The sequence below is a fragment of the Carcharhinus amblyrhynchos genome, chromosome 1 (assembly GCF_965287045.1).
Source record: "Carcharhinus amblyrhynchos chromosome 1, sCarAmb.v2.hapA, whole genome shotgun sequence".
Classification (NCBI taxonomy): domain Eukaryota; kingdom Metazoa; phylum Chordata; class Chondrichthyes; order Carcharhiniformes; family Carcharhinidae; genus Carcharhinus; species Carcharhinus amblyrhynchos.
Window position 1 is genome coordinate 23,230,889 of NC_137324.1, and position 26,105 is coordinate 23,256,993.

The following is a 26,105-nucleotide window of genomic DNA, read 5'->3' on the forward strand; positions in this document are numbered from 1 at the left end:
TTCCTCCTCAACTCCGTTCTAAACCGCCCCCCTTTATCTTGAGGCTGTGCCCCCTAGTCCTACTGTCCTTTCTGAGCGGCAAGAGTCTCTCCTCCTCTATCCTATTCATCCCATTCATCATCTTATATGTCTCAATGAGATCTCCCCTCATTCTTCTAAACTCTAACGAGTACAAGCCTAGTTTATTCAGCCTCTCTTCATAGCTCAACCCCCTCAACTCCGGTATCAGCCTAGTAAACCTCCTCTGCACTCCCTCCAAGGCCAAAATATCCTTGCGTAAGTACGGCGACCAAAACTGCACACAGTACTCCAGCTGCGGCCTCACCAATGCCCTATACAGCCGCAGCAAGATCTCCCTACTTTTATATTCAATCCCCCTCGCTAGGTGACTTGCAACTTGCAACTACGAGGAACCTAGAGTGGGAGAAAACTAATTAAATGTCAACATTGTTCACAAATGTGATCAAGATGTCAGTTAAGTATTTCAGAATTCCTTTCCAATGTGCAGACTTTAACATTAAATTAAATCAGATAGTAAAGCAGAGAATATAATCAAAAACAGTTACAAAATTTCACCGTCCACACGATAACAAACTAGCCCATTCTTCAACAGAACACTTCCTGCAATGATAGCGCACACCTTAAACAGTGACAATATACACAAATGCTTGGTATACAACTGTTTAATAAGATTTTTCAGTTTTATATTTCAGGTTGTAGTTATGTATTGGACATGGTACCATACAACTAACTAAATTATCTACATGAAGCAAAATTATACAAGTCTATCCTTCATGCATTGTTGCCTTCCCCCATGCCAATACTTTGTTAGCCCACTTTCAATGCAAATGCTGTTTAAATTTACAGTAAATTTAAATAATCAACCCCCGGGGGGGCTTAATATATGCACACTCAATATTTGAGCCTGTGTCAAATTGTGTCAGGAAAGAAATTACATGAAAATATATCAAAGCTACCTCAATCAAACCAACATAGAAAGGTATGCAAACATTACCAGTAGTTATTATCTACTCATACATTCAATTTTTCTATTTTTTTTTCAAAGAATGAAGATCACACTGAACTTTAAAAAAATCAAATTTAACCCATGAAATGACAATGATACTATGAGGAATCATATGAAATGGTTGTTCATGGGTGATTACATATATTTTAAGTTTAAAAAATGCACTGCTAGTATTGTCTCAATATAAAATAACTGCATGAAATGGTGAGTGCTGGTGTACTCACTTGATCAGATACCAAGACCAAGCTGAGTTCCAAAGCCCTATTGCAACCAATTTATATCCAGTAGATTTCCTCTTTAGTTCATCCCAAATACACATCGGCATGTACACATCATTCTACAACTTAGCATTAGTCCACTCGAACAATGAATTGCTGCAGCACTGCTCAAAATTCTTTAAACCACTCCCCAGGTCACAACAATCTTCAAAAGAAGATCTGTTTCGCATCTGCTGGTGCCTGCTCCATTGGACAATATGGGCATTTTAACCTAGGAAGCAAAGAAAAACATGAATGGTCAGTTGAAAAGTCACAGCAAAAACAATCTCAGGAAAAAAGATAATTTATGATAACCGTACCAAACATGTGGGAGAGAGGGAATTCTCCCATCCCACTGCGCTGCTTTTTTAGTGCAGCGGGCCAGGAGACTCTTAGTAGCTGTCGATTCGCAAGATTCGTGCTGGGTGTCTTGACCATCGCACATCTCCCAGCGCCAGATTTCCGGCACAGAGCTGCCTAACATATGCAGCAGGTAATTTGAATATGATTTAAATCTTATTAGCAGACTCTGGACTGAAATCTCCAGGACTGCTAGCCTCTTCCCCCATGCCAGAGCGGTTCACTCTTTACTATATGGTTCACCACTTAAGGGGAACTGGCAGCCCGACCCCACTGGAGTGAAGGGGGAAGCAATCGAGGCATTAACCCCCCCACAAGGGTCAGATGCTGGGATATTGCCATCTTGGTAGTTCCACGGGTATCTTGGCACTGCCCAGTGGGCATCAGGCAGTACCAGGGGCCAGGTCAAGGGGTGGGGGAATTGGTGCAGGTGGTGGGGTACTGATTCGATTGGTGGGGGAGGGAGGCCCATGATCGGGACTGCCCATTAGGCATCAAGATGGTTCGAGAAGGGAGATTGAGGTGGGCTAGAGAGGGGTTCGGAACTGGCCTGGACATGTTGGGGAGGGCCAGCAATCGAGCTGGCTAGCAGGCAGGTGCCACTGTGCATGGACCGATTTCGGCGCTGACAGATTGGTGCACGTGCAGTGGTCCGCTCAGCGCTATGCTGCCAGCCTCTCCTGTGGGAATAGGCCCCACTCCCTGAATTCTGGAGTGATTTATGCTGAGGCAATCTTCATGCACAGAGTGAAAGATTCACTTTGAAACTCCCACTGAAAAAACCAGTGCAATTTATTTGAGTTTTTACCTCAAGACCGCACAAATACATTTTTGTGTTCCTTACACATTCTGGTTGTTAACTTTATGCCAATCATTGAAACTAAGCCATAGCTAATGCACACCCAATTCTTGGGTTCAGATCCATTTTAGACAGAGAGGTAGCAATAGAGTTGCTCACATCTCTCGATTCAGTCAGCATTCCCTGCAATGCTGATTTTTTTTTCAGAAATCAACACAGGTGCTGTTTGCAAGTGCGTTCAGAGTTCACTTTTATCTTTGGGCACTGTACTGAAAAATTTGAGTTCAGAAGAATGTGAGGTCATCTTATTGAAGCATACAAAATTCTGAAGGGGACTGACAGGGTGGACACGAAGACATAGTTCCCCCTGGCTGGAGAATCACGGGGGCATGGTGTACAGTCTCAGAATAAGAGGCAAGCATTCTGGACTGAGAGGAGGAGAAATTTCTTCTCTCAAAGGACTGGGAGTCTTTGGAATCCTTTACCCCCAGAGAGTTGTGGATGCTTCATCATTGAATATATTTAAGATTGGGATAGACAGGTCTTTGGTCTCTCAGGGAATCAAGGGATGTCAGCAGCGAGTGGCAAAATGAAGATACTGAGTGGTGGAGCATGCTTGATGGGCCATAGTGGCCTACTCCTGCTTCTATTTTGCATCCTCTGGAAATCTGTAGTACCGAGGCAATATTTGTGGATAATTTGTGGATAACACCATCAAGCATTGTGGATAACACCTGATAAGTAGTGATACAGATCAACCATGATCTAATTAAATGTCAGAACACATAAGCACCTGAATGAGGAACTCGTTTCCTACTGAAGAAATTATGAAAACATTGAGCAAAGGTTATCTTTAATTATTCTGCCTGGGTGCTCAATAACTGTAAACATTAAACAGAAACATACAAGCAAATTTGGGAGACAACACTTACTTGCTTCCATTGATCATTTTGTTCAGAGCATCTCGTGAGATTATGTGGCCACAGACAAGTTTCATTGGTGGATTAGATTCCGTAGTCTGTTGTCGAAGAATTGGGCAGGCAAATATCGAGTGGTACCAACACTTTTTACCAAGATCTACTTCAATCTAGAAAACAATGAGCAGCAAAATAAGATTCACTATTATGGCACTCTTCGCAAGGGAGCAAAGTTTCAGAAACGGTAAGAACCAAGCAAGCCGGTGGGGTGGAGTGGATTTAATTGGGGAGCAAAAGCGCAGCCAAAGAGAATTTTAATAAGACTTAAGAGCAAAAACAAAGATGGCCAGGCAGAAGAATTTTTGGAACTGGATCAGTGTCTGAGGGGAGAGCGCAGCCAAAGAGGATCAGAGACCATGGGGCAACTTGACACAAGGATGAGAATCTTACAGTCTGTTGCAAACAGGAAATCAGTGAAAGCAGATAAAGAATAGGCAATCTGAAGACCAATATAACATTAACATGTAAATATAATTTGGTGTATCCAAGCTTTTTTTAAAAAACAACAATATTTATAATTTGCACCATATTAACAAGAGGCAAGAGTATCTTTTTCCCTCAATTTCCAAGTTGGTGAACCCTAGGAAAGCTCCCTTACTTCAGGCAATAGTACAATATAGACAGCTGCCGAGCCCTTTTCTACTTTATATCTAATGACAATCTCAAATCTCAATTTTAGGTTTTTCATATCTTGCACTATGTTTTAAGGGTGCAATTATGCTACGTATAACATACTGTCTTATATATACTAGTTGTGAATTCAGATAGTGTATTGAGATTCTGAAGCTATCTCCAGTTACAAGATGTATACAATGTTAGCTTGCAATGGGAAACATCCAATTGTATCTTGAAAATGCTCCCAATAGGAACATCACGACAAGAATGCTTAACAAGTACTTCTATGCTACCAAGCTTCAAAACACCAGTATTACCGTGCATCTGCAGCTGACTGTCAGGATTGAAACTACTAGTTTATTTTCTATTCATGGGATTGCTGGCTGGACCAGAACTTGTTACTCATCCCTAATTGCCCATAAGCTGATTGGCTTGCTAGTCCATTTCAGAGGGCATTTAACAGTCAACCTCATTGCTGTGGATCAGGAGTCACATGTAGTCCTTCCCTAAAGGATACTGGTGAATCTGATGGGTTTTTACGATAATCAACAATGGATTTCATGGTCATCACTAGCCATTCAATTTCAGTTTTTTACTCAATTAAATTTCACCATCTGCAGTGTGGGACTCGAACCTAGGTCCACAGTGTACTACCCCGAAACTCTGGATTACTTGTCTAATGACAAATTACACTATTGAGAGTTTTCATTTCTGCTTCAACTGCTGAACTTGCATTGCTGCACTTCTCTGTCACTTGATGTGAAATCGTTTAAAACAATAACAATGAGAAAAGTTATCATCTCCATTTTTCACTGCAGCCATCTTCATAGACCCTGTTTAAGATTGTCAACTTAATGTCAAACAAGAGCTGAATAGGAGGCTGTATTTTTCCAATAATGGACCATATTGAGTTGTCCCATACCTACTACCTGGCACAACCAATAAAGCGAGGTGGCTTTCGAAAGGTTTTGGATCAGATCTTAGTGACTCTAAGCTGCATCCTTCTGTTGCTTTTATATCCTTCCTATAATGAGTCACCCAAAATTGCTGTACTTTGTTGCCTTGTAAAAGTTATACACTACCTCTTAGCCTTTTTTTAAAGCTTTGAACTCTTTCATTGCTCAAATTTTCTCACCATGTTCCTTCTTTGATATTGTGGGAATGTCTATATAGACCAATAATTTAAAAAAATATTTCTGAACTGCATGGATGGATCAGTGCTCAGCTAAAATAAAATGCTGCCTGCACTAACCAGAACTCTGAACACCATTTGTACAGGGTGGCATGATGGCACAGTGGTTAGCACTGCTGCCTCACAGCACCAGGGATCCAAGCTCGATTCCCAGCTTGGGTCAGTGTCTGTGCAGAGTCTGCACATTCTCCCTATTTCCGTGCGAGTTTCCTCCCACAGTCCAAAAGATGTGCTGGTTAGGTGGATTAGCCATGCTAAATTCTCCCTCAGTGTACCCAAACAGGCACCAGAGTGTGGCAACTAGGGGATTTTCAGTGACTTCATTGCAGTGTTAATGTAAGCCTACTTATGACCCTAATTAATAAACTTTAAATTTTGCCACCAGCAACAATGCATCTTGGATGGGAAGAGCCATCTCTTAAGGAACACCAACATGTTTAAAAATATGCTCAGTTCGGAGTTAAGACAATCTCTGGTGGTGGCTTCTGAGGACAAAATCTCAGAAAATACTTAGACTGTGGCCTTAGAGATTCAGTCTGTGATGCATCCTATGTCTTTAGATTCTTTCACCACTGGAACAGGCTTTAAAATGAAAACTCAAAGCAATACACAAAACTTTCCTTCATTTCTAGTATATATTGAATGATACCAGAATGCTAACACTTTTTGTTTAAGCTGTTCATGGCCTGAAATAGGGGTACAAAGAAACGCAAATGATTTTCCTGCCTCCCCCCACACAACTCACTTTAATGTATCTCCATCATATTTTTAAGCATCTTCAAGAGTAATCAAACACAAGCATATGCTAAAGGTCTGAACTCTGCCACAAGTCTGTGTTTATCATGACTTTCAGTATAATCTGAATATAAACATTAAGATGCACTTACTGGCAACTCATCCTTCTGATTCCATACTCCAGTGCATTGTCTCTGCTCGATAACTGCCTTAATATTAATGAGGGCTGGCAGTGCAATACACCCTGCTGAAAAACTGAATAAATAATTCTTAATAGACATATATACATTATATATAATTTATTATGAAACAGTTCAAACATGGTATATAGCTTACTGTCAACAAGTTCTTAAATAGATAGTTCTTGTGATCAAAAGATGCATGGAATTAGAAAGCATAGCCATGACACATGTTTCACTTTTGCAGCATAAAGTCCAATCTGAAAAGTGTTTGGAGAGATGATTCAGCAATCTCGAAGGGTTTATGGAAAGATGTTGAAATAATGCATAACCCATGAGGATGTGAAACTACCATGCAGAGGTTACGAAGGCTTGGTGAATGCAAGAATAAATTTTCACACTTAACTAATTTGAGAATTGGAATTTCTGTTCTCTGTTTTGTTTGGAAGGGGAGAACATCTATGATTTTCTTTTATTTTTCTTAACTCGAAAAATAACATCTCAATTATATGATCATTAGAGCGTAATTTGCCATACATAGTTCATAGAGGTTAAGAGCGAACTATGTATAGCAAATTAAGCTCTAATGATCATATAATTGAGATGTTATTTTTCCAGTTAAGAAAAATAAAAGAAAATCATAAATGTTTTCTCCTTCCAAACAAAACAGAACAGAACAGAAATTTATTCTCGAAGTCACCAAGCCTTCGTTTGTGCCTCCTGATACAGGGCCAAGAAGATTAGGAAAGGACTAGTTAAGAAATGTGATTGACACATATGAATTTGAAGTGGCACAACACTGCCATCAAGTGAATAAAAATGTTCACCAGCAGAGTTAGCATAGCTGCCTCACAGCACCAGGGACCCAGGTTCAATTCCAGCCTTGGGTAACTGTGTGGAGTTTGCACGTTCCTCCTGTGTCTGCAAAGGTTTCCTTTGGGTGCTCTGGCTTCCACCCACAGTCCGAAGTTGTGTGGGTTGGATGGATTGGCCATGCTAAATTGTCCCTTAGTGTCCCAAGAAGTGTAGGTTGGGTGAATTAGCCATGGTAAATCTGTGGCATTACAGGGATAAGTAGGTGGAAGGGGCCTGAATAAGATACTCTGTCCAAGAATCAGTACAGACTGTGGACTCTTCTGCACTATATGGATTCTATGATTCTGTGAGTATGCAACACTGCATCAGGATCAATCTCTGAAATGATGATGCAGAATTACATAGAACATACAGCATAGAGACAACCCACTTGATTCCCTTATTCTGTGCTAGTCTTTTTAGTCCATGAATCTGCATTGCTGATAAAGCACATTTTGAAATTTCAAAACTTTTACTAACTACGGGGCACTGCAAAAAATGTACCGAAAGCACAAATGATAGTATTATTTGGGGCCTAAGAACATGCTAATTTATTCATTGAGCTTTAACATGACCTTTATTAAAAGTATACAAGACAGGTGCACTCAAATGATTTGTATACTGGTATTTTGGCTTTGGAACCTGGGATCAAATCTGGTCTAGACTGGACTTAAGAGTCTTTGCCTACTGGGTGTAAAAGACAAAATGAGTTTGGGTAATGTCGGCTTAGTTCCTGTATGATGCCTCAGAAAATACAACAGAGTAATCAGATCTAGCAATATTTACTCATACCTGACACTCAGTGGTGATTCAACTGATAGACCAAGGAGAGAGCAGGCATCCCTGGTGAAGATATCACAGATATCAGCCCACTGGTTAGAATCTAACAGATGCATATATGGCGAGTTTGCTATTCCCTGTCTCAAGTAAACAAGGCTTCCCATTAGCACCTGGATGTCTGCAAAGAAACAAAAGTCAGAGTACATATCTGAACTAAAGTAAGTGCACATCAATCTTCAAAACCAAAATTACTCTTGCAATCTTAAAATGGACCAGCTTTATGATAAATGTGTGTTCACTTCGATTCTGTTTATCTCCCCATTCAACATTTATAGCACTCTACTTTTTACATGAAAATTAAATACAAAGAAAAATACTCATGTAATAAATTATACATTTCTATATGTAGGTATAGATTTACCATCCTTTTTTATTTTCTGTACTCACAGCTGTAAAATGGTCATTTTCTTCTCCTATCAATCACTGAGGGCCAATGCACTGCGATTTTCAAAAACTTGAATTGGCAATTAATATATCCCAACAGAAAATACATAATTTTAATCTACAGTGTCAGGTGTCTTTTCTTTGTTGATTCAGTTTCTACAGTGGGTAAGGTGAAACATACTGATCAGGTAAGTCTCAACTTTGTGCTATATTAATTGACTCTAAGAAGTGCAATGATAAAGGGAGCTGTGATTTTCCTTAATGCTTTAACATAGGGAAGATAAAATTAGCAACAATGCCTGCTGGTTAGGAGATCCCAAAGAATCACACAATCTCCACAGTGCAGGGGGCCATTCACCCCATCCAGTCTGCACTAACTCCCTGACAGCCCTGTCTCAGAACTGCACATTTTGATCCCAGTAATCTCCCTAACCTACACATCTTTGGACACTGAGGGGAAATTTAGCACGGTCAATTCACCTAACCTGCACATCTTTGGATTGTGGGAGGAACTGGAACACCCATGCAGACAGGGGGAGAATGTGCAAAGTCCACACTGGTAGTCACCCAAGGCTAGAATTGAACCTGAGTCCATGGCGCTGTGAGGCGGCAGTGCTAACCACTGTGCCATCCAGGAACTGCATTGTTTGGAGAGACTGGGTGAAAACAAAATTGAGCATGAATAATTTTACTCTCTCTCTTGAGCCCATTTGACGGTGAAAAATCTCTTGAAAATTCATACTGCCATGTTCAAATTCTGCTCATGTCTATAATCTCTTCCAGTTCCACAACCCTTTGAGAACACTGTATTCCTCTATTTCTATCCCTTTTTGCATGTTTAATTTCATTCACCACACCACTGGCCAGTTGTGCCTTTAGTGATCTGGGCCACACACTGGAACATAAGAACATAAGAAATAGGAGCAGGAGTAGGCCATCTAGCCCTTCGAGCCTGCCCCGCCATTCAATAAGATCATGGCTGATCTGTCGTGGCTCAGTTCCACATTCCCGCCCTCTCCCCATAACTTTTAATCCCCTCTCTTATCAAAAACCCATCAACCCGCGTTTTAAAAATATTTAGCAAGGTAGCCTCCACCACTTCAACAGGCAGAGAATTCCAGAGATTCACCACCCTTTGAGTGAAGAAGTTCCTCCTCAACTCCGTTCTAAACCGTCCCCCCCTTTATCTTGAGGCTGTGCCCCCTAGTCCTACTGTCCTTTCTGAGCGGGAAGAGTCTCTCCACCTCTATCCTATCCATCCCATTCATCATCTTATACGTCTCAATGAGATCTCCCCTCATTCTTCTAAACTCTAATGAGTACAAGCCTAGTAATTCCTGCCCTAAACTTCCCTACCTTTCTACCTTGCCTTTTCCTCCTTCAAGCCTATCTCTTTAACAAAATTTTCAGTCACCTGTTCAAATACCTCTACTTGCAACGATGTCAAGTTTATCTGATCACATGCTTGTGAAACACATTGGGATGTCTTACTATGTTAATACACAATGAAATGCATGTTGTTGTGGAATAACGTTAGTTTGGGTGATGAATCGGGGGCAACTGACATCTGTGGAGTTGTCTACAGGAGTGCTGAAATTTGACAGAAAAATGTAAAATCTATGACGCATAGTGAAACATGGGCTCCCACAATACACATTTTCAAATTAAAATGCAGCTTACCCTTCTGGTGATTTAAAGCAAATGGCTGGAAGTTCTTGGCATACTGAAGTGCTTCCCTTTGATTTTCAGTACCTCCCATTAACAGACTTATAAAATATAATCTGTGTAGCTTGAACTCTAGGGAGCTGTTCTGTGCCATCAACATCTCTCGATTTGCAACTGCCCATCTTTAAGGAAAATAAATTAACCAATGTGTTAATTAAGATTCTGACAGGAATCACAATAAACCAAGGGAACTGTAGCATACTGGTTACATTATCGGCCTAGTGACCCAGATGCCTGGAATAATGATTCAGAGACATGTCTTTATATCCCACATGGCAGCTGGAGAATTTAAATTCAGTTAATTAAATAAAAATCTGGAATATAAAAAGCCCGCTTCGGTAATGCTGACCACGTAACTACCAAACTGCTGTTAAAAAAAAAAATCCGGTTCAGTAATGTTCTTTAAAAGAAGAAACTCTGCCCTCCTTACTGGATATGTCTTATGTGACGCCAAACAAATTCACATATAATATTTCAAAAATTGCAACTTACTCTAGTGCAGGCCTTAGATCTCTTACTCTGAGTGCCTCCAAGATTCGATTTAGTTCTACAAAAGGTTCCTTTTGGTTTCCCTCTATGCACAAGCCAGCCTCCTAAGGACAAATGAGTACAGCATTTCTATACCAGGTACAATTTGACAAATCATTCTGGGTAAGAGACAACTAAACTTCTTCTTGTTCAGAAAGTGTTTCCTCAAAATATGGAGGAATAAAAAAGGCACAAGGCTTGAATTTACGTTGGCAAAGAGCAAGATCCTGTGCATAAACATATATCACTTCTAGTGTAAATGAGTCACATTCCCCATTGACTTCTCTGTGGCAAAGTCTTAGCCAGAGTTGACCTGCCAACCAATCAACACCCTTTTCTGCTGGTGTACATATTGTTGCCACTGATTTAAATTTGGCACTTTTGAGTTTATCCTGATGAGTGCATGATGAAAAGCTTCAGCAACATGTCTCGCTTTTCAGAAATATTAAACAATTTGGTTATTATGCCCCGTGGTGAGAACCAGATTTTAGTGGAACAGGAAACCAATACCACTCTCAGGTCAACAGCAGTTGGAAATGCTATTCAAAATTCACAGAATCATAGAAACCCTACAGTGCAGGAAGAGGCCATTTGGCCCATTGAGTCTGCACCAACTACAATCCCAGCCAGGCCCTACCATCATTTTCCGACATATTTTACCCGCTAATCCCTCTAATCTATGCATTTCAGGACATCTAAGGGGCAATTTTAGCATGGCCAATCAACCTAACCCACACAACTTTGGATTGTGGGAGGAAACCCATGCAGACATTAGGAGAATGTGCAAATTCCACAAAGACAGTGACCCGGGCCAGGAATCGAATCCAGGCTCCTGGAGCTGTGAAGCAGCAATACTAACCCCTGTGATACTGTGCCACCGAAACTCTATTTCTATAATTACAAAATAAATATTTGCTGCAAGCAGAATAAGCTTTATACTTCTAAACTATCTTGCAAATGAGCACTCAAAAGAACAGGTCTGGTTCCTGTTGACAGGAGGAGGCTGGCAATAATCAAACAAAAGCAATTTGTATAAAGCTTGTAAGAATAAAATTGATTAATGGAAATTCTAAGACATTTATAGATGAAGGATGACATTTAAAAAGACTCAGTCCCTTTGTTACATAATCAAATTACTTCACAAATAATTTCTACTTGGATAACCATTCTACATATTGATCACCACGTTAATTTCCTGGTATCAGCTCTTTTTACAGGTTCAAACTGGTCACCACTTGTTCCATTCTCACAATATAAAATAAGTTTCCATAGATTCTCTATATATTTTACCTTTATTCGATTACCTCTCAGACACTGCCTTTAAGTCTCGCTAACTCAGGTCTCCGGCGCTACTTCCATTGTTTGAGGGTCTCCCTTGAGTCTCAAAAACCAGAAATGGCCACTGTAGTTAAGGTTCGGTCTGGCTAGAGCACTGTATCTGAATTCCTCATATTTGTATTCTATTACTTTGGCTGGGTTGTTCAATATTCCACTGGCCTTTGATTACTACTCTTTGATGTTTTGTGCACAGAATTTATGAAAGCTGCATGGATCTTTTCAACTTCACCCTCCTTTATTTCAACATCACTTATGAAGGTGGCTTGATGGCTCAAACGGTTTACTCCTGCTCCTATTTCTTATGTGGATCACCCATGTTTCCTCTAAACATGCAGAGCTTTTATATTTGTCAAAATCAAAATGAATGTGCCACTTTCTGCCTATTTTTTTTAAACAACTCGTTCTGTAATTTCTAAGCAGTTTCTTTCTCCTCGGTCTGGCAAAACATCGAATGATAACTCAAAATGGCAGAATTCGTAACCTCATCAGTTCTCTGACTTTCCTTTTATTGAAAATTCATTTACAGGATGCCGGTTTTGCTGGCTAGTGATTGTCCATCTCTAAATGCTCTTGCAAAGGTGGTGGTGAGCTGCTACCCTGATTTGATATAATCTCAAAATGCAACCAGTTTACGCTTGATGTTTGAATACAAGTCACTATTGTAAACTGGAAATAGTAATGGTCTCAATACTGAATCATGAGGCGTCTGACGCAAGATAAATGAAAGATAATGTAGTAATAGGTTAAAGGGGTGACTAGAGTAACAAACAGGAATCTAGAGATGAAGGGTAATGAAGAAATAACCACATCAGTAAACAATTCGTGCAGTACTCCCAGGAGGAAAGTTGTGGCGAAAATCCTAAAGGAATCTGAAACTGCTGAATATAAGGTGGTAAATATCCTGAAGAACTTCTCCATGTAGTCATAAGGGAAATCAGAGAAGTGCCTTCCACAGAGATAACTTGAGCATAAATTACTTAATTACAAGTACAATAGGTTAGGAGAGCCCATAACAAATGGACAATATTTATTCCATACTGCTGAGAGTCACTATACAGGGAGGGCTAAATGATCTGACAAAAGTAAAAAGCATGTTGCAAAAGTTAGTACATAGTGTGAAGTGACAAAGTGAATATACACACAGTGGAGCACAAGGAATTAGCTATATTCAACTGACAAGTTTAATCCATTCTAAAATGCCTGGTCAATTTCAGAGGAGCAATTTAGGAAAGAGTAAGGAATTCTCGATGGCACTGAATATGAACTACTCTATAGTTCATCATTTTACCTGACAGAGTTCTTCTGCCACATCCAGCATCCCTTGTCTGAAGAAGTGTTCCACCATCACCTCACTAAGGAGACGTTGGCTATCTGTTTGCCAGCATCCATCTATTGCCACGCCATTGATATCTGCATCAAAATTCTACAAATTGCAAGTGAGAATATTAACTTTCAAAAGTAATGAAGCAGAGAAGAAAATGTATTTCTTTACTTGCACAAAAATCATTGGGCATATGAAGTAAAAAATAATAAATGAAGTAAAAATGTCAAATGAAGTAAAAATGACAAATGGAAAAAAAGATTTAAGATGAAGCTCCAGATACCTCTTTACATAACTCAACAACAATTTGTATTAATAAACCATCTTTTAATATTGGATTAGGACCGTTAGCAAACCAAATCTGTCAAAGTCACATGAAATATTAAGGTAGATGACCAAACATTTGATCAAAGAGTAGATTTTTGCAGTCAATTCCAATAGTGGCATTCAAAGAGGCATAAGATGCAAGGTATAAAGATGTCTTCTTAATTGGAGAAAATTGTCAGTGGTAACTCTGGAACAGCCTTAAAATGTAGAAATTATATCATAACTATTGCTAAACTTTGAGCCATCTGTTGTGTTCTGGGAAAAATCCAGCTTGCAGTACTGATTAATGCTCTAGAGATACAGGTTCATAGAATCATACAGTGCAGAAAGAGGCCATTCGGCCCAGTGAGTCTGCACTGACCACAACCCCACCCAGGCCCTACTCCCATATTCCTACATTTTCACCCGCTAATCTTCGCATCTCAGGACATTAAGGGGCAATTTTAGCATGACCAATCAACCTAATCTGCACATCTTTGGACTATGGGAGGAAACCAGAGCACCCAGAGAAACCCACACAGATATGAGGAGAATGTGCAAACGCCATATCATATCATACCATGGCAGCTAGTGGAATTTAATCAGAATTAACTAACAGATGCAACTATTTATTGCTAAAAAAGAGACATGCTGTCAAAGTTTCAACTAAACAAAAGTCTGGGGGACAGCCATTACCTAGTTCAGCCCCATGGCAATGCCTTGAACTTGAACCAAAGCTTGGAAATCAGAGTCAATTTGCCAAACAATCAGCACTCCCTTCTCACGCAGTATATGCTGTTGTCCCCTTTACTGTTGGTATTCTTGCAAACAAACTATCCTGATGAGTGCAAGATGAAAAGCTTCAACGTGAACAGCATGTTTCTTTTTCAGCAACATTCTCGTTCTGTACCACCAAATTACTACTAAATTAGTAAATCTGGAACTGAAAGCTAGTCAAGGTAGCAGTTAGTTGGTAATGTTAACATTCATGTCAAGAGGGCTAGAATACAAGTGCAGCAATGTACTTCTGAGGCTGTATAGGGCTCTGGTCAGACCCCATTTGGAATACTGAGAGCAGTTTTGGGCCCCATATCTAAAGAAGGTTGTACTGGCCTTGGAAAGGGCCCAGAGGAAGTTCACAAGAGTGATCTGTGGAATGAAGAGCTTGTCGTATGAGGAACGGTCAAGGATCTGGCTCTGTACTCGTGGAGTTTAGAAGAATGAGGGCGGAGCTTATTGAAACTCACAGGACACTGCAAGGCCTGGATAGAGTGGACGTGGAGAGGATGTTTCCACGAAAAATTACAGCCAGAGGGCACAACCTCAGGCTAAAGGACGATCCTTTAAGACAGAGATGAGGAGGAATTTTTTTCAGCCAAAGAGCGGTGAATCTGTGGAACTCTTTGCTGCAGAAGACTGTGGTGGCCGGGTCATTGAGTGTCTTTATGACACAGACAGATAGGTTCTTGATAAATAAGGAATCAGGGATTATGGGGAAAAAGCAGGAGAATGGGGATGAGAAAAATATCAGCCATGATTAAATGGCAGAGCAGACCCTAGGGGCTGAGTGGCCTAATTCTGCAGGACACTGATTGGGAGGGACTGTTAGCTGGCAAGTCCACAGTTGGCAAGTGGGAGGCTTTTAAGGGCAAAATGAAAATGTTGCAGGAGAGGTATGTTCCGGTTAAGTGGAAGGATGGGAAAGGTAGGATTAGAGAGCCGTGGATTACAAGGGGTATCGAAGACTTGGTCAGGAAGAAGAGGGAGGTGTATGTTAGGTCGAAACAACTGGGTACAGAGTGTGCGCTGGAGGAATATAGAGAGAGTAGGAGGGAGCTAAAAAGGGATTAGAAGGGCGAAGAGAGGGCATGAAATGGCTTTGGCTGGTAGGATTAAGGAAAATCCAAAGGCATTTTATTCCTATATTAGGAGCAAGAGAGTAGTTAGAGAGAAAATTGGTCCTCTTAGGGACAAAAGTGGGGAGTTATGTATTGAGTCGGAGGGAATGGGGGAGCTCCTGAATGAATACTTTGCGTCGGTGTTCACGAACGAGGGGGGTTCGGTGTCGTGTAGTGTCTTGGAGGGAGCTGTGGATCAGCTGCAGGAAATATCTATTACGAGGGATGAAATGAGAGACTGCTCCCTAGACTGAGTACAATTACGAGAGGTCATGATCTAAGGGTGAGGAGGGAGAGGTATAATTTGGATGTGAGAGGAAGGTTCTTCACGCAGAGGGTCGTAGGGGTATGGAACGTGCTACTGAGTAGGGTGGTGGAGGCAGGATGTTGGACTCGTTTAAGGTTCACTTAGACAGACACATGAGCGAAACGAGGATGGAGGGTTATAGTAGGGGGTATTAAATAAGGTCAGAGCCTCGGGAGACACCGGAAGTGCAGACTTGTATGTTAACGTTTTTGTCTTTTATTCCGCAGGTGGAGGTCCACCTCGTGTCAAACGAGGGGCATGCACACGGTGGGTCGTGCGTGGGCTGCTCTTGGAGGTTCCGGGAGTGGCCTAGTACTTCGTGTCAGTGTCTGTGCTTGATCCTGGACCGGTAGACTGGCGCCGCAACAGCTCAGTGACCAGCACTGCTAGCTGTGCAGATACATGGATCTGGGCCTGTGTCTGTGGGAGTTTGCGCATTCTCCCTGTGGTTGCGTGGGTTTCCTCCCACACCCCAAAGATGTGCTCTTAGGCTGATTGGTTTACCAAACTGACACTATTCTCCCCTGAATCTGGCTAAGTTAGGGGTTCCATTCGTAGACACGCAGGGTAGAATAGGTGTAGGATGATGCGGTGGCGCGGGCTCGTTGGGCCGAAGGGCCTGTTTCCCGTGCTGGGTTGTTCTTTGTTCTTTGTTATGTCCTATGGGCTTGATGATGATCATGAATCTGTCATCGATTTTTGTTCAAAAAACCACCTGATGCTTCAGAGAAGGAAATCTGCTATCCTTGCCTGATTGGGCTTACATGTGACTTGGATCCACAATAATGCAGTTGGCTCTTAACTGATCTCCACAATAGTCCAGCTAACTATTCAGTTTGGCAATCAGGGATGGGCAAAGGCTGGCTGTGCCCACAAGCCATGAAAGAATTTTTTTTAAAAACTATTTTATTCTGAAGAGAGGAACTTCAATCGACCATTACAAGCTTTTATATTTCAATGAAAGTCTAGGATTTCGCTCCTTTTGAATATTCTAAATATTGCAATATCTCTGTCTCTCCAATTCCAGATTAACAAAAACTTGCAATTATGTAGCACCTTCACTGTAGTAAAATATCCCAGGGTGCTTTACAGGAATGTAATCAGACAAAAACTGAAGCCAAGCTAAAGGAAGAAATATTAAGACAGATTTGGTCAAAGACACAGGTTTTAAATGTTTTGAGGAAGGAGAGGCGGAGAGATATATAGATCTAGGGATTTCCAGAGTTTAATGTCTGGGCAACTAAAGCCTTGGTGGTGGTGGAATAAATGCAGGATGCGGAACTCCAGAATTCAGGACTGGATGAGGTCATAAATATAGGAAATGATGAACACAATGTTGAACATAAAGTTGAAGCATTGTTAGACTGGAAACCAATTTAGGCCAGCGTGCACAAGGACAGTGGGCGAATTATTTTAAAAATCTTTTTATGGGATGGGCCATTCATTAGGTCATGATTTATTACTAATTGTCCTCAAGAAGTGGTGGTGTGCTGCCTTTTTGAGCCACTGCAGTCCATGTAGTGTAGGTACACCTAGTGTTGTTTGAGAGGGTTCCAGGATTTTGATCCAGCAACAGTGAAAAAACAGCAATATACTTCCAAGTCAGGATGGTGAATGGCCTGGAGGGGAATCCAAATGTGATAGTTTTCCCATCTATTTGCTGCCCTTGTCCATCTAGAGGCTGTGGGTTTGGAAGGTGCTGTCTAAGGAGCCTTTGTGAATTCCTGCAGTGCATTTTGTACATGGAACACATTGCTGCGTGGAAGATGAAGGGAGTGAATATTTCTGGATGGGTGCCAATCAAGCAGACTGCTTTATTCTGGATGGTGTCAAGCTTCCCGAGTATCACTAGAAGTGCACTCATTCAGGTAAGTGGATAGTATCAGACTCCTGACTTTTACCTCGTAGATAGTGGACAGATATTGGAGAGTCAAAAGGTGCATTATTCACCAAAGGATTCCTAGCCTCTGACCTGCTCTCGCAGCCACAGTATTTATATGGCTAGTCCAGTTCAGATTCTGATCAATGGCAGGCCCCAGAATGTTGATATTAGGACTGCAGTGTTGGTGATGCCATTGAATGTCAAGGGGCAATGGTTAGATTCTCTTTTGTTGGAAATGGTCACTGTCTGGCATAAATAATAGTTGCCATAGGTTTTGTAATTCCACCAATTTCTGGTGGAGGTGAAGTTTTCAGAGGTGGAAGATGGAAGGCCAGCCAGTACCTTATTGCAATAGTTAAAGAATGGAGGTAACAAAAACACAGATGAAGGTTATATGTGATAAGACAGGAATGGAGCCAAGTGATATAAAGGAGATGGAATTACAAGCATGTATGCCCAGAGAGATGGAAGGGTGCATGTGACCCAGGGAGGGAACTGGAGCAAGAATAATAGAGCAGAGGTGAATGTGAAAAAGGGAGTGTGAGAAAGTGAGAGAAAGATAGAAAGAGAACAACAGACTTATATTTAAATTGCGTTTTTCATGGCTGCAAAGTGATTTACAGCTAATTAAGAACTTTTGAAATGTAGTCACAGTAATAATGTACAAACACAGCAGCTAATTTGCATACAGCAATTTCTCACAAATAGCAATCAATTTTTGCAATGGTGATTAAGGGATATGAAAATGCCAGGACACTAGAGATAACTCCTGCTCCTCTTCCAAATTATACCATGGGATCTTTTACATTGCATGTAGATGCAGCAGGCAGTAAAGAAGGCAAATAGCATATTGGCCTTCATTGCGAGATGTTTCAAGTACAGGAACAGGATGGGCTGTTGCAACTATATAGGGCCTTAGGCCACATCAAGAGCACCGTGCCATTTTGGTCTCCTTTTCTGAGGAAGGATGGTCTTGCTCTCAAGGGAGGGCAGCAAAGGTTTACCAGGCTGATTCCAGGGATGGCGGGACTGACATATGATGAGAGATTGACTAAACATAAGAAATAGGAGCAGGAGTAGGCCATCTAGCCCTTCAAGCCTGCCCCACCATTCAATAAGATCACGGCTGATCTGAAGTAGATCAGTTCCACTTTCCCGCTCTCTCCCCATAACCCCTAATTCCCTTGTCTGTCAAAAACCTATCAACCCGTGACTTAAATATATTTAGCGAGGTAGCCTCCACCACTTCAACGGGCAGAGAATTCCAGAGATTCACCACCCTTTGAGTGAACAAGTTCCTCCTCAACTCTGCCCCCCCTTATCTTGAGGCTGTGCCCTTGAGTCCTGCTATCCTTTCTAAGCGGGAAGAATCTCTCTTCCTCTACCTTATCCATCCCTTTCATTACTTTATACGTCTCTATAAGATCCCCCCTCATTCTTCTAAACTCCAACGGGTACAGACCCAGTCTATTTAGTCTCTCTTCATAGTCCAACCCCCTCATCTCCGGTATCAGCCTAGTGAACCTCCTCTGCACTCCCTCCAAGGCCAAAATATCCTTGCGCAACTGCGGCGACCAAAACTGCACACAGTACTCCAGCTGCGGCCTCACCAGTACCCTGTACAGTTGCAGCAAGACCTCCCTGCTTTTATATTCTATCCCCCTCGCTATAAAGGCCAGCGTACCATTCGCCTTCCTGATCACCTGCTGCACCTGCAGACTGGGTTTTTGCAACTCGTGCACAAGGACCACCAGGTCCCTCTGCACCGTAGCATGCTGCAGCTTTTCGCCCTTTAAATAGTAATCCCTCCTACTATTATTCCTGCCAAAGTGGATAACCTCACACTTGCTAACATTATACTCCATCTGCCAGGTCTTCGCCCACTCGCTCAGCCTATCCAGATCCCTCTGCAGACTTTCCACACCCTCCGCGCAATTTGCTTTTCCACTCATCTTCGTGTCATCAGCAAATTTCGTCACCCTACACTCAGCCCGCTCCTCCAGATCATCTATATAAATGGTAAATAGCTGAGGCCCCAGCACCTATCCCTGCGGCACTCCACTAGTCACCAACCGCCAATCAGAATAGCACCCATTGATACCAACTCTGTCTCCTATTAGACACAGTAAAAAGTCTGACAACACCAGGTTTTAGTCCAACCTATTTATTTGATAATATACTCACAAGCTTTTGGGGTTAGCCCCTATTAGACAACCAATCCTCTATCCACGCTAACACCTTACCCCCAACTCCATGCACCCTAACCTTCTGAAGCAACCTTTTGTGAGGCACCTTACCAAACGCCTTTTGAAAATCTAGAAACACATCAACCGGTTCCCCTCTGTCTACTGCACTAGTCACATCCTCATAGAAATCCAATAAATTCATTAAACACGACTTCCCCTTAACGAATCCATGCTGCGTCTGCTCTATCAAACCATTCCTTTCTAGGTGCCTCACTATTTCTTCTTTGATGACAGATTCAAGCATTCTTCCAACTACAGATGTTAAACTAACTGGCCTATAATTCCCTGTCTTTTGTCTGCTACCTTTTTTAAACAATGATGTAACATTAGCCGTTTTCCAATCTTCCGGCACTTACCCGGAATCCAGTGAATTTTGGTAAATAATCACTAAGGCATCCACTGTCCCCTCTGCCATTTCCTTCAGAACCCTGGGATGCATTCCTGGGACTAGGTTAGAGTTCAGACGAATGAGGGGGTATCTCATAGGGATTTAACAGGACTAAACAGTGTAGATGCAGGGAGGATGTTTCTGACAGTGGAGGAGTCCAGAACCAGGGATCACAGTCTGAGGATACAGGGTAGACCATTTAGGACAGAGATGAGGAGACATTTCTTCACCCAAAGAGTGGTGAGCCTATGGAATTTATTATCACAGGAAGTAGTTGATGCCAAAACATTGAATGTATTCAAGAGGTGGCTGGATGTAGCACTTGGGTGAATGGGATCAAAGGTTATGGGGGAAAAAACAGGATTAAGCTATTGACTTGGACAATCAGCCATGATCATAATGAATGTCAGAGCAGGCTCAAAGGGCCAAATGACTTCCTCCTGCTCCTAGGAATAATGGTAGAAGGATTATTACTTACGTGGAGAAAAACTGCAGCAGGCGGCGGTGCAGAGGGACCTCGGGGTCCTTGTGCATGAGTCGCAAAAACCCAGCTTGCAGGTGGTCAGAAAGGCTAATGGGATGCTGGCCTTCATAGCGAGGGGGATTGAATATAAAAGTAGGGAGGTCTTGCTGCGGCTATATAGGGCATTGGTGAGGCCGCAGCTGGAGTACTGTGTGCAGTTTTGGGCGCCATACTTACGCAAGGATATTTTGGCCTTGGAGGGAGTGCAGAGGAGGTTTACTAGGCTGATGTCAGAGTTGAGGGGGTTGAGCTATGAGGAGAGGCTGAATAAACTAGGCTTGTACTCGTTAGAGTTTAGAAGAATGAGGGGAGATCTCATTGAGACGTATAAGATGATGAATGGGATGGATAGGATAGAGGTGGAGAGACTCTTCCCGCTCAGAAAGGACAGTAGGACTAGGGGGCACAGCCTCAAGATAAAGGGGGGGGCGGTTTAGAACGGAGTTGAGGAAGAACTTCTTCACTCAAAGGGTGGTGAATCTCTGGAATTCTCTGCCTGTTGAAGTGGTGGAGGCTACCTCACTAAATATTTTTAAGAAGCGGGTTGATGGGTTTTTGATAAGAGAGGGGATTAAGGGTTATGGGGAGAGGGCGGGAATGTGGAACTGAGCCACGACAGATCAGCCATGATCTTATTGAATGGCGGGGCAGGCTCGAAGGGCCAGATGGCCTACTCCTGCTCCTATTTCTTATGTTCTTATGTTCTATCTTCTATGTTTTTATGTTCCAATTCACCTGAGCAAGCAGATGGGATCTCAGTTTAACATCTCATATGAGACGTCCCCTCAGTCAATGCAGCTCTGCCGCAGCACTGCGCTGGGCTGTCAGTCTTGATTTTGCACTCAAACCTTTGAGAGGGACTTGAACCCAAAACCTTGTGAATCAGAGAGGACAGAGCTCCCAAGCGAACCATGACTGATGAAAACAGAAGGCAGGAATAAAACACTTATATCATCCAACTTCACTCTCAGTCTTCCTTGTAGAAAATTCCTAAAGCAGTTCAGTAAATCCTTACAAGAACTGTAGTATGAACACTTATACTGGCAACAGAGAGTATGGCCTGTATCATCCCCCTTCTCAGGCTCTCAGACTATTAAAACAACCAATGCAGCTAAATAGGCTAGAACCGGCAGCACCACATTCAATGCTGGGCTATAAACAAAGTGCCAAATAGGGCACACTGGTAAAATGAGGTTTCCATGAACACTGCTGCACAAATGAAAAATTGCTTTGTGTGGTAAAAAATCAACATAGTTACCTGATTCGTAGCAAAGTTCTGTCCCATTCTTGGATAAAAGGAGCAGTATTTGGCATCTACTGTAAGTATAAAGAATGGGGAAACATGCCGAAATACCTGGAATTAAAAAAAAAGCAGAATACAGAAACAAAATGGAGTCTTCAGTGACGACACAAATAGGGAGTGGAAAATCAAGATAAGCATTCAGTTTTTCCAAAGATTAACAGACAAAATGTAACACATCAGAAGCATTTTATGAACCAGAATTCTGTCGCGCATAGTAGTGTGGAACTAGTGAGCACCAATTCACTACACCACTATTCAGAATGCCCCACAGGTATGGAGAGTAAACAATACAATGCAGCTGGTGATAGAATTTGATAATCTCTACAACAGGATAGCCAGCAGTTTAGAATTTGATTTCAGTACGTACATTCAGATGAATCAGTTGCGCTATTGAGATTTACTACACTTTTCAGAATAGGACAAAACTCAGCAGTGGTTTTCTCAGCAAGCCTCTCACTGATAAAAGAGCTGAATGAACATCATTGCAATCACTCTTCATGATCAGAAGCAACATTATCAGTCACTCAACTTAAGGGCCATAATTTCTGTTCAGGACTATGTATTAAAATAAATCTGAATATGTCTCCATTTTACAGTTTATGTACACAATTTGAGATTTCTTTGATGGGTTCATAATTTATTCAACAAAAAGACTAATCTACAAAAACCATGTCAGGATAGTTGTTATTGCTCGAGTTGTCTTAGCATCCATGTAGGACATAGCCAAAATTGACCACGGTCTCTACTATTAATCACTGTCCAATGATCCCTGAAAGTACATGTAGATTTTGGATGAGGATAGAATCAATGCCATTGTCTTCTATGGTACCCCCTCAACCCAAACTCACCCTGCCTTCTCCTGCTATCGACTAGCCTGTCAATTGGATCATAAAATAGTTACAGTTAAGGAATGCCAATCAGTGCATCTAACTTCATTCATCAAAAATGATCCTAGAGTCTCTTCCCCTTCCCTCCCCAGCATTATTTTTTTCCATTCTTTCATGGGATGAGAATTGGTGGCAAGGTCAGCAATTGCTGCTCATTTCTAATTGCCCTTGAGAAAGTGTAAATGTATGGTGTAGCATATAATTGACAACACCACCAAGCCAGTGAATAGCATTTTGGGCAAAGAGCAAGAGAACAAACCGTGGGCCTGGATCTATATTTCAGCTTACATAATGTTTTGAAAGTGGGGAGGTGAGGGCAGTTAAATAAGAACAGGAAACATACGATGATAAAGAAATGGTTTCAGTGCTGAAACATTGTGAACAAAACAAAATAACTTTCAGGATCAGGAAATAGCCATCAAATCAGCTCCTTATTTATCACGTAACAAAATAAGATAGAAATATTTTAGTTGCCTTTGGCAAGCCTGCAGTTGAAGAAAATAAACACGATTGCTTTATTTTGAGTAAAAGAATTTAAATAGGGTACACCAGACTTCTTGAAAACTTAATCACTTAGGGTGGCACGGTAGCAGGAATTTGTATTGCTGCCTCACAGCGCTAGAGACCTGGTTTCAATTCTCGGTTTGTATGGAATTCTCCATGTGTCTACGCGGGTTTCCTCCAGGTGCTCCTGTATCGCCCCACAGTCCGAAAGACGTGCTGGTTAGGTGCATTGGACATGCTAATTTTTCCCTCAGCGTACTTGAACAGATGTCAGAGTACGGTGACTGGGGGATTTTCACAGTAACTTCATTGTGTTGTTAATGTAAACCTACTTGTGAGTAATAAATAAAACTAAAACTTAACCAAACAAAATTTTGAAAGCTGATTTGCTTATCCCATCCAGAGTCTTATTTTTAAATGTGGATGCAATATCATGGGTCACTGTTTGTGTGGAGTTTACACATTCTCCTCGTGTCTGCGTGGGTTTCCTCCAGATGCTCCGATTTCCTCCCACAGTCCAAAGATATGTGGGTTAGGTTGATTGGCCATGCTAAAAAAAATGACCTTAGTGTCCTGAGATGCATAGGTTAGAGGGATTAGTGGGTAAATATGTAGGGATATGGAGATAGGGCCTGGGTGGGATCGTGGTCAGTGCAGACTCGATGGGCCGAAGGCCCTCTTTCTGTGCTGTAGGATTTCTATGATTTCTACGATCTATTAGCGGAATGATACCAAGCTGGTATTTGACATTTATGATATTAGTCAATTAACATCTAATTAGATTGTATGAAATTTCTTTGCTATTTGACTAGTGATTTAACAGGTTAAAACAGGCTAACATCCTGTTAAGATGGTGAATAAAGGAAAGTCACAAATGTTTGTATCTTCATATTATTACTAGTCCTTCATATGTTTACATTGATTTTTTAAGGATAGTTTGAAATACTGCGATGTAAAGTAATGGAAAATTGGTACTTCTTCATTTTATTAATAAACTCAATTTAAAAAGATGTTCCTCAAATTACATTGAGTATCAATTCCAAGATACAAAGTTACTACAGTAAATGCAGATTTAAACCACGGATAAGTAAATATTAACCAGTCTATTCTCCTCTTCGAGGAACCTTGCAGAAACATTCAGACATGACGTGCAAAAATATCTGGTTTAACTGAACTGTGAATTTTGATGATAAAAACAAGAAGTTTGTTGATCTAAAGTTGAAAGTACAGTAAAATATTTCAATATTCATTTGATCCTATGTCCACAGTGCACAAAAACAAAGGGTCATATCTTGCGGGTGTGGGATGTTGTGAAGCATGCATCATTATTTGGACTTATTTCTGCAGACTTCATCTCAAATGTAATTTACATTGAAGCCTCCTGAATGTGAAAGCTGATATTGGCATAGTGAGGATAAAGACACATCTGGGACGTAATCGAATAGAGAAAATAACCGGTTGGAGGTGAAAGTTCAGCGACTGAAGAAACTTCACCAGATGAAGGGGTTTGTGTATCCTAAAGCCTAATGTCACTTAGAGGGGTAAATTAAAAATATATCAAAGAAATCTTCTCCACACAATTGTACAACTGGACCAATCTAATTCAAAATCCACAAGAATAAAATTGTGGACATTGTCAGTAGAAATTGGCATGAACTTACCCGGTCAATGGCTTTACCTACTCGTGAAACACTGCAGTGAATGTCCTTGTGGTCAGAAGCCAGTTTTTGAACTGTGTCCTTTATTCTTTTGCAACACTGAGACAAAACAAGCGACAAGGTCCCTGACAACTCAACATCTTGCCCTGATGCCACATAAAAAGAAAAGAAACATGAATTTTAATCTTTAAAATTTGATCAGTTCAGCTCTTACTGTTATATTGGTAAATTAGTACTGCTCATAAAAATGCAGCATTCTTTTGACCTCTGATAACTTCTGTCAATTAATAATTAGTTGATATGCATGTTACAATAATGATATGACAAAAGCTTAATTATGTCCAAAATCTCTCTGTGTGTGCTCACTACAGGTTTTTATTTAAAATTGATTCTCTGGATGTGGGTGCCAGGACTATAGAATATCTGATTTGTTCTTGAGGCTGGCCCAATTTTTTTTTTAATTCATTCGTAGAATCTACAGCGAAGGAGGCAACCACTTGGCCCATCGAGCCTGCACCAACAACAATCCCGCCCAGGTCCCATCCCTGTAACCCCACATATTTACAGTCCTAATCCCCCTGACACTAAGGGGCAATTTATCAAGGCCAGTCTGGAGCTCCCAGAGGAAACACACGCAGACACAGGAAGAGCATGCAAACTCCACAGTCACCCAAGGCCGGAATTGAACCTGGGTCCCTGGCGCCATGAGGCAGCAGTGCTAACCACTGTGCCACCATGCCATGGGGCATGGGCATCTCTAGCTGGCCAGCATTTATTCCCCATTCCTAGCTGAAAGTCAATCATATTGCTGTAGCTCTGGAATCACGTGTAAACCAGACCAGGGTAAGGACTGCAGATTTCCTTCCCTAAAGGACATTAGTGAACCAGATTGGTTTTTCCGACAATGGTTTCATGGTTATCACTGGATTCTCAATTCTAGATATTTTTACTGAATTCAAATTCCACAATATGCTGTGGTGGGTTTTGAACCCACGTCCCCAGAACATTAGTTGAGCTTCTGGATTAATAGTCTAGCGATAATACCACTAGGCATTACCACCTCTTATTAAG

The 26,105-nt window shown here is 41.4% G+C and overlaps 1 protein-coding gene across 1 annotated transcript in view; it reads right to left on the reverse strand.

Annotated features, from left to right (window-relative positions):
- Window positions 1-667: 667 nt before the first annotated feature.
- LOC145349087 (E3 ubiquitin-protein ligase RMND5A) overlaps window positions 668-26,105 on the reverse strand; it is a 45,879-nt gene continuing 20,441 nt past the window's right edge. The window contains exons 2-10 of the mRNA XM_080197457.1: window positions 25,038-25,180; window positions 21,941-22,036; window positions 13,100-13,234; window positions 10,438-10,538; window positions 9,901-10,067; window positions 7,789-7,954; window positions 6,115-6,217; window positions 3,376-3,530; window positions 668-1,516 (exon numbers count right to left, since the gene is read on the reverse strand). Of these exons, the coding sequence (XP_080053583.1) occupies window positions 1,453-1,516; window positions 3,376-3,530; window positions 6,115-6,217; window positions 7,789-7,954; window positions 9,901-10,067; window positions 10,438-10,538; window positions 13,100-13,234; window positions 21,941-22,036; window positions 25,038-25,180 (1,130 nt within the window). The 3' untranslated portion in view covers window positions 668-1,452. The remainder of the gene's footprint in view (window positions 1,517-3,375; window positions 3,531-6,114; window positions 6,218-7,788; window positions 7,955-9,900; window positions 10,068-10,437; window positions 10,539-13,099; window positions 13,235-21,940; window positions 22,037-25,037; window positions 25,181-26,105) is intronic.